Source organism: Notolepis coatsorum (genome assembly GCF_963971535.1).
Source record: "Notolepis coatsorum genome assembly, chromosome: 1".
Taxonomy (NCBI): Eukaryota; Metazoa; Chordata; class Actinopteri; order Aulopiformes; family Paralepididae; genus Notolepis; species Notolepis coatsorum.
The window spans coordinates 188,097,612-188,109,962 of record NC_140165.1 but is presented as its reverse complement, the minus strand read 5'-3'; the positions used below and the strand labels follow the sequence as shown (position 1 = coordinate 188,109,962).

The 12,351-nt window shown below is 45.2% G+C and overlaps 1 protein-coding gene across 1 annotated transcript in view; it reads right to left on the bottom strand.

Moving 5' to 3' along the window:
* The window catches only part of pde2a (phosphodiesterase 2A), a gene marked incomplete at its 5' end in the record, with an annotated part of 420,725 nt that overhangs the window by 195,875 nt on the left and 212,499 nt on the right, over positions 1-12,351 (bottom strand). Inside the window, one exon of the mRNA XM_084308457.1 lies at positions 10,099-10,151. Within this exon, the coding sequence (XP_084164583.1) occupies positions 10,099-10,151 (53 nt within the window). The remainder of the gene's footprint in view (positions 1-10,098; positions 10,152-12,351) is intronic.

Below are 12,351 nucleotides of genomic sequence, written 5' to 3'. Positions count from 1 at the left end.
TTCTGATTGGTCAGGGGTTAAAACCCCCTGTCCTTCAAGGTTCCTGTCACGTTGCTGTTCGGCACGTTACAGGGTGGGGGGGGGGGGGGGGGGGGGGGTTCCTGGTCCCACGCCCTGAAAAATTGGGCGTGTGCACCGTGGAAATTTCCACGCCATAGAGTACGTCACTTCCGTGAGTTGTTCAGGTCCATGTTATGGATCTGTTTCAGGGAGTTGTCAGAGCTCCTCCTCACGAAGCTCCTCCTCAGGGAGAAGTGCCTTCTGTGAGTTCGGACTCTCCTTCCCAGTGAGGGAGCCTCCTCAGAGTTTCAGAGCCTCCTCCTCAGATTGTCAAGGTGAGTAGAACTTCAAAAAGGAGTTCTGCTCTATTGTGTGTGTATTCGATTCAATTCGATTATTGAGTGTGTATTGGTTCAGTGCCTCCTCCTCGGAGAGCCCTAACCCAAGTGTTAAATAGTTCAATGTTGCAATATTTCTTTTCAATCTATACAGCTCGTGTGGGAAGTCTCTCTGGGGGTTCCCCGTCCTCTCCTTTTTGGAGTAGGTGGACGGGGTATTGTTTAGGGTTTCCCTGACTCCTCGCCTTATAGGTCTGTTGAGTCATGGTTTTCCCCCTCTCATAGGGGTACGTCGCTCACCGTCCCCTCTTATGAAGTGTGGTTGACGGGGTGGTGTTTCCCTCAGCTGCGTCGCTTTTTTCTTTTTCTGGAAAATGTAAAATGAAAAAAGCGGCTTCTTGTCGTTCCCCAGGCGGCTTAGAGGAACAGTATCTGGTGTCTTGTTAGACTATCCATTGATGTGTTTTGGGTCTCGACGCGTACATAGTGCTGGCTCTGGGTGTTTCTGATAGGAATCACACATGAGGCTGGTGCGCCTTGGTTGCTCGTTATTAAAACAGCGTTTTTATAGGGCAACTGGGATGGATTTTGTCTCTTCCGAGCGCCAGTTTACTAGGTTTGTCTCGACGAATTCTCGTTCATATCTGGGGGATGTTAACGGAATAGATCAGAACATAGGTAGAGGGGTCTCACGCCCTTGGGGTGGGCCACTGAGCGCGGTACGAATGGGACCGTCTGGGTGGCGCCCTCTTTTCATGTTTTAGATCGACACGCATACCTACCCCCTCTCCTGGAGTGGGGATGTCGGCGTGGTTAGGGCATGGGACTGGTTCTGGTTACGCTGGTCCAGGTCAGTTAACCCGTTGTCCGCCGGGGACGCAGATCTGCTGTTCTGGTGCCCTGAGGGACTTGTGCTTTTTTTCGGGGGAAAAAATGCCGGGTCGGCCCGGGTGTCACAGGGTTGGGCGTTATGGAGACCCTTTGTTGGGTACAGGTTGTACCTGGCCCTATCATGAAGGGGCTGGTTCTCCTTCTTTCGCTCCTCTCTCACGCATGGCGAAGAGGAGGCTGTTGGGGTGGTCTTTTGGACCTCCTCTGGTGACCCTGTGTGCTTCCCGAGCCGCCGGGCCCGGTCCGAAGTTGTGTTTCGTCGACCCGTAGGCCTGGAATTACCCTTTTTTGAAAACTGAAACACTTGTACTGCGGTGTAGCCGGTGTATACCCGCAGGTGTGTTTTGGAGTTTTTTATTTTTATAGGAACCGTTATAGGAACAACCACCGCCTGTGGTACCAAGAGGGTGGTTGATTCCCTGGTGTGTTGGAGCAGAGTCAACTCCCAGGTTACCTGGTTGAGTGTGCCCCTGCACGTTCATGACGTCTGCCAATCGTGTCAGCCTTCTCTGCCTCGACCCCTCTGGGTGGGGGTTTTTGATGGAGGCTTTGTCATGGTGCGCAACAATGCCAGCATACGCCCCTTCCGCCGGGGTGCTGTTTTCAGTTGACCCCTTTGGCGCCTGTTTCGTCCGCAGTGCTCCAGGCTCGGGTCTAAAGCCTGCTGCCTGGTTTAAGGGATCGACCCCTCTGGGGTCGTCTCCCCGGTGCGCTGCCTGCTTCCGCTATGCTTTGCCTTTTGAGTGCTTCACGTTACGGCCATGCTGACTGCCTGTGTTGCAGGGTCAGTGTGCCAGGCGGCGTACTAGTGGGGGGAAGGGCCCACTCTTGGAGGGGCCCTGTCCGAATACGCTGGCGATGTGGGGGGCGGTGTCACTAAGTGACCGCCTGGTGAGGTCTTGATGCTTGGCGTCATTGACCTTTCCGGGCCCCCTTTTTCCAGGGGATCCAGTCCCTTCAGTGGGTCTGGGTCTTCCTTCGCGCTCCGCTGCTATGGCCTTGCCACAGGGGTTGAGTTTGCTCTTGACCCCATGATTTTGGGGGCAGTAACGAGGGTTGTTCCTTCCGTTTGTTCCCTGGTGGCATGCGGGTTGTGCGTTTGCGTAGTCGTGGGGTCAAGCCACGGTTTGCTCACCCTGTGCGTTGAGTTGCTCGAGTTTCTCTTCGCACGGTCGGATCCGTCTCCCTCCCGTCCTCCAATAGGGAGGGTATCCTCCATTAGGGAGGGTCGGGGGGCTCGGTCCTCTCCGGTCTGATGGTTGTGGGGGGCCTCTGCGGGGTACATTTGTCGAGCTTCTGGCTCCCGCTCAGCTCCTGTTGTGCAAAATGACGCTGAGCGGAAGCCAGTATGATATAGAATGTAAGGTTATGTATATAACCAAGTTCTATGAATACTGGTGACGCTCAGTTTCAGGACGCCACTGCGGCCCTTGACCTCGCCTTGTGGTGAAAGTTTGGGAAGGAGGTGAGTAGGTGACCACACACCTGCTTATGAAGGTAAGCGGATAGGGGTGTGGCCAGACGGATGTCGGTATGTAAAGGTACATTGTGGATTTTTATTCAGTGCTGTGCACAAAGTGAGGTTAGTGCAGAATGACGCTGAGCGTCACCAGTATTCATAGAACTTGGTTATATACATAACCTTACGTTAACCTCTTAAGCCCGAGCAGTCCGGTACTGGACCGCAAATGACATCAGGCCATAAATCCATCTCTACAAAATGTATGAATTAATGTTGCGTTTTCTTTTCAAATGTAACCAAGAGTAATTTACCAATGATTGTAACTGTTATTAGTGAAATATATGATTATAGAAATCTCAGGGCATTGAGTCGGAAACTGGCGCATATTGACGGGAGGAAGTGGCGCAGCCAAAAGTGAGTGTAGTCTTTTGAAGGAAGAGACCCAGGGCTTTTGATGGATTTTCGAATTTCGAAAAACTACCCTACCCAGCTCACGCCAGCCCCTGTCAATCATCTGACTTCTGGATAAACTTTTTTATTTCTCTTATTTTTCGGGAATATCTCCCACAAACCTGAACGTTATTGCCATAATACAGAACACAGTTAGTTTCGCTACCTTTCTGTGAACGTCTAGCAAAAAACGACGTTGCAATCTGATGAAAGATTTTGGAGAAATTTACATTATAAAAAAGTAACTGTACTTGTGAATCACGCCTGGTGATACTAAATCCAGATTGAATTCTGCCATTGGAAAGGGGAGATTTGGCCCGATCCATAGATGTGCGACTTGGCCATAATAAGGTAATTTATAGGCCTGATATTCTATAATCATATTTCAAATAGCATGTGTCCGGATGGCAGAATTCAGTACTGTATCTACAAAACCTTCTGTTTAATCATCTTCCCTTTATTCATTTGCTTAGATTTTTCAGGTCTGGTAAATTTTAACATGGTGTTTGTTATGGTTTGTAACCGACCCCAATCGCACAACACAAGACAGGTATGAGAGTAAGCCAAAACAGGGCAAATATTTATTATAGAACAAAAAGCGGCACAGTCCCTTTAAGGGAGAACACAAAAACACTAGAGACAAAGAAATATGGAAACTGCGGCACTGTGCCTTTAAGAGGCGAACAGGCTAAGGGACTAAGGCTAAGGGCCAGGGCTAAGGACCAGGGCTAAGTGTCAGGGCCAGGACCAGGGGCACTGGAGAGGGGGACAGGGACAGAGGCCCGGAGAGGCGGGCTGGAGACAGGGACAGAGAACAGGGTTAAGGCCTTGGACAGGGTGAGGGCCAGAGCTGCTTACAGGGATGAGGACAGGGTTCCGACGGCGGAGGCCTGGCACGGGAACAGGGGCCCGACGGCGGAGGCCTGGCACGGGGACAGGGGCCCGACGGCGGAGGCCTGGCACGGGGACAGGGGCCCGACGGCGGAGGCCTGGCACGGGGACATGGGCCCGACAGCGGAGGCCTGGCACGGGGACAGGGGCCCGACGGCGGAGGCCTGGTACGGAGACAGGGGCCCGACAGCGGAGGCCGGGGGGACCGGGCACGGAGACTTGACTTGGTACAGGGGCCCGACAGCGGAGGCCGGGGGGAAGAGGCGCCATCCTCCCGTGGAAATAGGGAGCGATGACGCGCCGGCTTGACGTCTGGAGTGGGAACACTGGCAACCTCCCGTAGAGAATTAGAGAGCGAAGACGGTGTCCCACTCCAGGCACGGAGATCCTCTTCCTCCTCCTCGAATGCTGCAGACGGGCAGCGCAGAACACAGGGGTCCCAGGGGACCGGGGCGAAGAGACGCCATCCTCCCGTGGAAATAGGGAGCGATGGTGCGCCGGCTTGACATCTGGAGTGGGAACACTGGAAAACCTCCCGTAGAGAATTAGAGAGCGAAGACGGCGTCCCACTCCAGGCAAACGGCGACAGGTGGTGATGGCTGGGCCGTCGTCTCACGCCGGAGACGCGGCAGGTGATGGTGACGTACAGAATGGTAACGTACAGCACTCCATGAACACAGATACAGATACAGAACGACCCGACCAGGACTGGAAGGGAGGTCCAGGTATATAAACCCCTCTGGGGCGCTAATCATAAACTATGACAGCTGCGTGATGGTAATTGAACAAGAAAGTCCAAGGGTGGGGGCTGGTGAAGGAGAGTAGAAGGCAGGGAAAAGTTCTCACAAGGGTGGGGGCTGGTGAAGAGTAGGAGGCAGGGAAAAGTTCTCACAAGGGTGGGGGCTGGTGAGGTGAGGAGACAGGGAAAAAAGGTCCAGGGAACAGGCGAATCCTCACAGTGTTATTCACAGTCAAAGATAAAAAAATATATATATAATTGAATTGATATTCTCCTTTGGTTCATTACAATTTACTCAAGCCTAGTAACATACACAATATTTCTGACACTGGGAATACATTCCCTGATATCCATAGATGTCCCTAGAATCAGATACCAAGAACATGCAAATTAACCATAAAAAAAAAAAAGTCTGTAAATGTTTATTCTATGTCTTATGGAATGAATGACAATTTTTTATTTATTTTTTTTAATGGAGGGAGGAGCCACACATTGGCGGGCAAAGAGCTGCATGCGGCTCGCGAGCCGCGGGTTGGCCACCCCTGGACTAGAGCAGGGGTTCCCAAACTTTTCAGGCCGGGACCCAGAAAATAAGGCGTCAGAGAGCCGCGGCCCAATGCACATCGTCAGGCTTTTTATTTTATTTTATTTTTTGCCAGGCGACCGATTTTTTAAGCCAAATATCACTTCAATCCTAATAAGTTAGTTCAAGTTAGTTATTCATTTATATGTGCTATTTATGAGAGGGCTAACTTGTTGCAAAATAATAATGATAATAATAATAGCCTCATTAAAATACTATTGTTGCTTCGGTTGTTTTCAGCGTTTTATGTGCATAATCTGTTATTTAGTTTGAAATGTTCGTTGAAATAAGTAGATTTTTCGTTTTTGTTTATTTATTAAGTTAATATAAAACCATATAGTCACATTTTAGTTTGAATAGAATTTTAGAATACAACTAGAAACACTGTCCTGGCCTGCTTCTAAGTTCAGTGGCCTGACTTTATATTTTTATATTTATATTTCGATTAGATTTAGATTTAAATTTAAATGTATTGTCATTATACAGCACAAGTACAGTACAACAAAAAGGTTGGCATCCAACCAGAGTGCAAATGTAACAGTGAAGTGCAAGTACAATACAATGTAGGCCTACAGGTGATTAAACTGGATATAATTTTTTTTTTTTACGAAATACTACTGTATAGTATAAGAGTAGGTGAGATATATGATATAGATATAGTATCTACAGGTATATGAAAATGATTATGTGTAGGTATACAGACAGATGTGGATAAATATATACAGCATACAGCATATGGGTTATATGGGTTATATGCAGGTGTATAAATAGGTATATATAAAGGATTATGCAGGTATATACAGACAGATGTGGATAAATATGTATACAATAAATATAAATATATAAATACAGCATTATTGTCCATGCTATAATTTCCTGTTTGGTTTACATGAGTTTATAGCTGCAACCAAGGTGTGACTGTATTCTCAAAGTGTTTCTGGTTCCTGGTTATGTATGTGTGGAGACGTCATTATCTGTATCTGTATCTGTATCTGTTCAAACATAGAACATACACACAGGCACGCACGCACGCACGCCGTTGTGTTCCCATGTATCCACCCTTCCCGTACTTTTTTACATCTCATGTTATCGTGTTTTTGTCAGCGCGTTTTTCCCAGTGGCGTCATTTCAGTAAAAGGCAAGGTATGGCAAGGGGGAGGGAGGGGGGGCTCAAGTGGGGGTTTCCCCCCCTTGGTAATTTTTTTTTGTCAAATCAGTTGTGAAATAGTCACTTTTGGTGAGTTGTTTCTATACAATTCACTTATATGACATTTAGGTATGACACACAGGACTACACAATAATTTTTTGTATAGAAATGTGTCAACAGACTAAAGCAGGGAACCACAATATTTTGCAAACAAATTATGCAGAATGTAATATCATAACTGTCTATTATTTTTCTTGCAATTGAGCCAATTTTCCTTAGGTACGGTTTTGAGGTGTGTGTTCAACAGAATGTAGTATCAAAAACACGTTCACAAAAAGTATGGGTTACTGAATACTGAACTGCACTGTTATAATCACTAAGCCATTGTAAGACCTTACCTGTGTCCCTGTATCACTTGTTTCTGCTGCCCTTTGATTAAAAAACGTCCCTATGTCCATTTTCCTTTTTTTTGGCATATTTCAGTTAGTCACAGTAAAAGTCACCTAGTAAAAGTGAGATAATTGACAATATCAAAACATGCTAGGGCTGTACCGAATAGTTCGAAGCTTCGTTCATAATGTTGACATTCAAATTCTAAATCAACATAAAAAAATGTAATTATATAAAAAAAAAATATATATGACGCCCCTGGTTTTTCCCCATGTGCCTGACTTCGTTTTTCCCGTGAAGACTTACAGTATTTTGTTTTTCTCCCTCTGTGTCTTCACAGCTCCACTCCTGTGCTCTCTACCGGTCATGGTCATCCGCCCACCAGGCTCAAGACGCACACACACACACATACCGGACTGGTGTTTTCCACTTTTTTCGACGTAGTATTAAGTGCCCTACGGGGTTGAACATTCTCCTGTCTCCCGTGTTGTGCATTTGAGCCTACCTGTTACCAAGTATTTTAGGCAATTCAAGTTTTTAGGCAATTCTCCTTCACATTTCTTTGTGGATTATATTGTATTATGTGATTGTTTTTATATGTGTAAGAACACAACAAAAGAAAGAAAAAGAAAGTGTGTGTGTGTGCATGTCTGTGTGTGTGTCCTAGGTGTTGTAAACGCTTGTTCTCAGGGACCTGCGTTGTTCTCCTGATAGAGGTTGACCTTCCAATCACCTCTGTCTTTCTGTCTCTCTATCTGTCTCTCCTCTTATTATTTTGCTCAGGTCTGTCTGTACACATCTTCTATCAAACAGTCTTCTATCTCCCTCAATCTCAATCTCTCTCTTTCTTTTTCTCTCTCTGATATCTCCCTCAATATCCCTCTCTCTCTCTCTCTCTCTCTCTCTCTCTCTCTCTCTCTCTCTCTCTCTCTCTCTCTCTCTCTCTCTCTCTCTCTCTCTCAGTCAACAAGATCATGGCAGTTTAAATAAAACATATAAAAAACATTAAAACAGAGTACATAAGTAAAACATACTTTTCATTACAAACAATATTTACCAAGTGTGGTTGAGTGGTCAAGCTGATATTAGCTTTTTCTATTAGAGTTTAGCAGGGACATGGCTGAGGGTATGAAGGAGACAAGGAGTGTCTGTATCGGTTGGTTTGGCTAGTGGGTGTTTGAAGGTCTAAAACTCTAGGTACAGGGGTGGCTAGTGGGTGTTTGAAGATCTGAAACTCTAGGTACAGGGGTGGCTAGTGGGTGTTTGAACATCTGAAACGCTAGGTGCAGAGAGTAGCTAGTGGGTGTTTGAAGGTCTGGAACTCCTGGTACAGGGGGTGGCTAATGGGTGTTTGAAGGTCTGACACTCTAGGTGCAGAGGGTGGGGTAGGTTGGGAGTGGGTCAGTCAGTCAGTCAGATTTATTTATATAGCACATTTAACATGACACATGGTCAACCAAAGTGCTAATGGGTAGAAGTGGGCGTTCTAGATTTGAAGGCATCTATCGAGGGGGCAAGCCTAATGGAGGTGGGGATGCTGTTCCACAGTTCAGGGGCTGCGACAGCAAAGGCACGGCCCACCCTGAGCTTAAGGTCAGGAGCCTCTGATCGGCTGACCTGAGGGACCTGGTGTTGTAATAGGGGGATAGGAGGTCTGAGATGTAGGAGGGGGGCTGACCATTAAGGGCTTTAAAAACGAAGAGGAGAACCTTAAAATGTATTCTGTAGCGTACTGGAAGCCAATGAAGGGAGGCAAGGACAGGGGTGATATGGTCTCTCTTACGGGTTCCGGTCAACAGTCTGGCAGTGGCGTTCTGTACTAGCTGTAGCGGGACAGGGAAGACTGGTTGATGCCTATATAGAGGGAGTTGCAGTAGTCTTATCTAGATTAAATGAAAGTGTGGATAACTCTCTGAAGGTCTGCAGGGGAGAGAAGGGCTTTGAGCTTAGCAATGGTGCGTAATTGGAAAAAACATGCCTTCACCACTGAGTTCACTTGTCTGTCGAATTTAAATTGGGGATCAAAAATGACACCTAGGTTCTTGACATAAGGCTTGACCAGGGAGGACAGGTTGCCAAGACTGTTGGTAAGGGTGGTGACAGCGTCTGGGGGACCGAAGAGGATTATTTCACATTTGTTTTCATTTAGTTGTGTGTCGTCAGCATAACAATGAAAAGAGATGTGTTGTCAGACAGGCTGGATTCTGCTTTCTTTAACAACGTTTTGTTATACAAATCAGACAGACTATTCTGTTGAGTACCTGTGATGCTGCCGCACATACCTTGATCATCTTTGTTAATGCAATTATGTTTTATATTGAGAGAAGCAAAGCAACAGATAAAGGAAAAAAGGAAAGATCGACTCAATAAAATATCTAATAAACAAAGAAATTTACCAGAATGTGTCCAACAATATTTCTGTAAGAATTCCTCTATTCATTCACAAAACGAGACAAACAAACAATCTACATCTTCCTTTCTATCATACCAAGGGGCAGTATTCAATAAAATATAGAGGAGTACAACTGTGGAAAGCCAACCTACACCTGGTAGACAGCTCAACCTGCACCAGGTAGACAGCTCAACCTACAGCTGGTAAACAGCTCAACATACACCTGGTAAACAGCTCAACCTTACAGATTGTTGTATGTATGTTTTATCTTTACTTTTTAAAAATGTACTTGTTTTATCATTATTATTATTATTATTATTATTATTATTATTATTATTATTATTATTATTATTATTATTATTATTATTATTATTATCTCTCTCTCTCTCTCTCTCTCTCTCTCTCTCTCTCTCTCTCTCTCTCTCTCTCTCTCTCTCTCTCTCTCTCTCTCTCTCTCTCTCTCTCTCTATTTCTCCCTATCTCTGTGTCTCCTCTCTCTCTGTCTCTCCCTCTCTCCATCTCCTCTCTCTCTTGCTCTCCCTCCATCCCTCTCTGTCTCCCAGTTCATTCTCCACTTCTTTCTCTCTGTCAAGAGAGGAGAGGAGAGATGAGAGATGCGAGAAGAAGAGGAGGGGAGAGGAGATTAGATGAAAGAAGAGAGAAGGGGAGAAGAGGGGGGAGAGGAGAGGGGAGGAGAGAAGAAGAGAAAAGAAAAGAGGAGATGAGGGGAGAGGAGAAGAGAGGAGAGGAGCGGAGAGTGGTGTATGAATGAAACCTTTGTGTAATGTGTGTGTGTGTGATCTCAATTACTTACATAATTGATGACTTTTAGCTGGAGAGAGGTTGCATCAAGGTCATACAACTCACCTGAAAGAGAAAGAGAGAGAGAGAGAGAGAGAGAGAGAGAGAGAGAGAGAGAGAGAGAGAGAGAGAGAGAGAGAGAGAGAGAGAGAGAGAGAGAGAGAGAGAGAGAGAGAGAGAGAGAGAGAGAGAGAGAGAGAGAGAGAGAGAGAGAGAGAGAGAGAGAGAGAGAGAGAGAGAGAGAGAGAGAGAGAGAGAGAGAGAGAGAGAGAGAGAGAGAGAGAGAGAGAGAGAGAGAGAGAGAGGAGAGAGAGAGAGAGAGAGAGAGAGAGAGAGAGAGAGAGAGAGAGAGAGAGAGAGAGAGAGAGAGAGAGAGAGAGAGAGAGAGAGAGAGAGAGAGAGAGAGAGAGAGGCCAGTGGAAGGATGAAAGGAATGACAGGATTAATAATGAAGACAGGGCAGGTGATTGAGGATGAGAGGACTAGAGATGAGATGAAGAGAGAGAGAACAATGGAGAGAGATGGATAGAGGCAAGGGAGGAGAAGGGATGGAGGGATAGACAATATAACCTATAAGCAAATAAAATGTATAGGAAAGCTACTATCAACCCCACCAATATAAATGTGGTAACATAGAAGAAATACAAAAACAAATTCATTCACTCTGTAAGGAAAGCAAATGACTATGAAGTTTAGTATGAACACAAATTTACTCAAGCGTCTAATGACATTAAGTCTACTTGGAAACTCATCAACCATTTACTAACTCGAATAAATCCCCACCAGTTGCACCTGCTAAGATGCTAAGGAAGGATGGAACTCTTCTGCGCAGCCCGAAATAAATTGCAGATGGTTTCAATGAATTCTTTATAAATGTTGGTTCTTCATTGGCATCTTGTATTGCAGACTCTAACTTGAGCCCTTGTAGTTTGATCAAAGGTCAATTCTCCTCACTCCCAAGTTTTGATCCTCCTAGTATTAATGAAGTGTATGAGATAATTATGATCTTAAAGAATTCCGCTCAAGCAGTGTTAATTTTGTCAACGAAATTGATGAGGAAAGATCTTCGCCAACGAAGCTTTTTCCCGCGACGACAACGAGACGTGACGTCACGTTATTGAAGACCATGTGACACCAACGTCACTAAATTATTAATTAAATACCGTTGACCACAACTGAGGACACAAAAATGTAGTGTACAAAAACCATGACGAATTCTCTCTAATTTATGTTGATTAAAACAAGATGAGACAAAATAATTATAACTTTTAGAATAAGTCACGTTATTATTTCAGCATTTCCCATTTCCGTTTCCGGGTTAAGCTGAGCAGCGTTTATGGCCCACTAAAAGCCAAGCTACATAACATACGTGAGGTTAAAAACCGCATCCCAGGTCTCTCATGACTACAGCTTATACCAATAACCATGAACGGAATCTGCTACTCTCTCAACACTCCTGCGGCAGCCGAACAGTTCTACCAAAAGAACATTTAAGACGACAGAGGCTGAGAGGATGGCTAGGCTAATAGCCTGGGAGTCGGGACCTATATCCCAGACACAGACTTGCTCTCTTTCATCTGTGTACACCCACTACTATCAACATTACACATGGATACAACAAGGACAAGACCACGTTCACTTAAAAAGGTATGAAAAGAAAATAAACAGACGAGTACTAACACTGAGATTGACCCTGCTATAAGTTATGAATCCCTTTAGCGCTTGAAGTGCACTAAAACGTTGTAATGACTTTTTATTTTTCATATAATGTTGGGTACATGCTCAGTAGAGTTAGAACGCTCCCAGTCTTAGGGGCTGTGATATTTTGTTACCACACTTTATGCACATAGAAGTGCGGTGGCAGGTTCGCTAAGCTAATGTTGTTGATGGGGGCCGCCATTTTAAGTTTAAAGTGACGTCAGCGATCTATGGTACGACTTGAGGGACAAAAGGGAATGTGTGTGTGACGTGTGTGCAATTTGTACAGTAGGTCCCAGTGAGAATTGCAATCAGTGTGTACTGTGTATTTACACTATCCTAATGTTGCTTTGTTGGTTAAAAAAATTAAATAAGCAATTTAAATCAGAATATGTTCCATTCCATGTCTGACTATTTCTGAATCTATTGACCATTTCAAGGAATGTTTGGTTACTATTGGGCTTCTAGCCTTCTACTGAACTTATTGTGAATCAGCTGATAGGGTTTTGGCTAGACTATACTTAATAAATAGAATTGCATTATTTACAATATAAAAATATAAAATGCC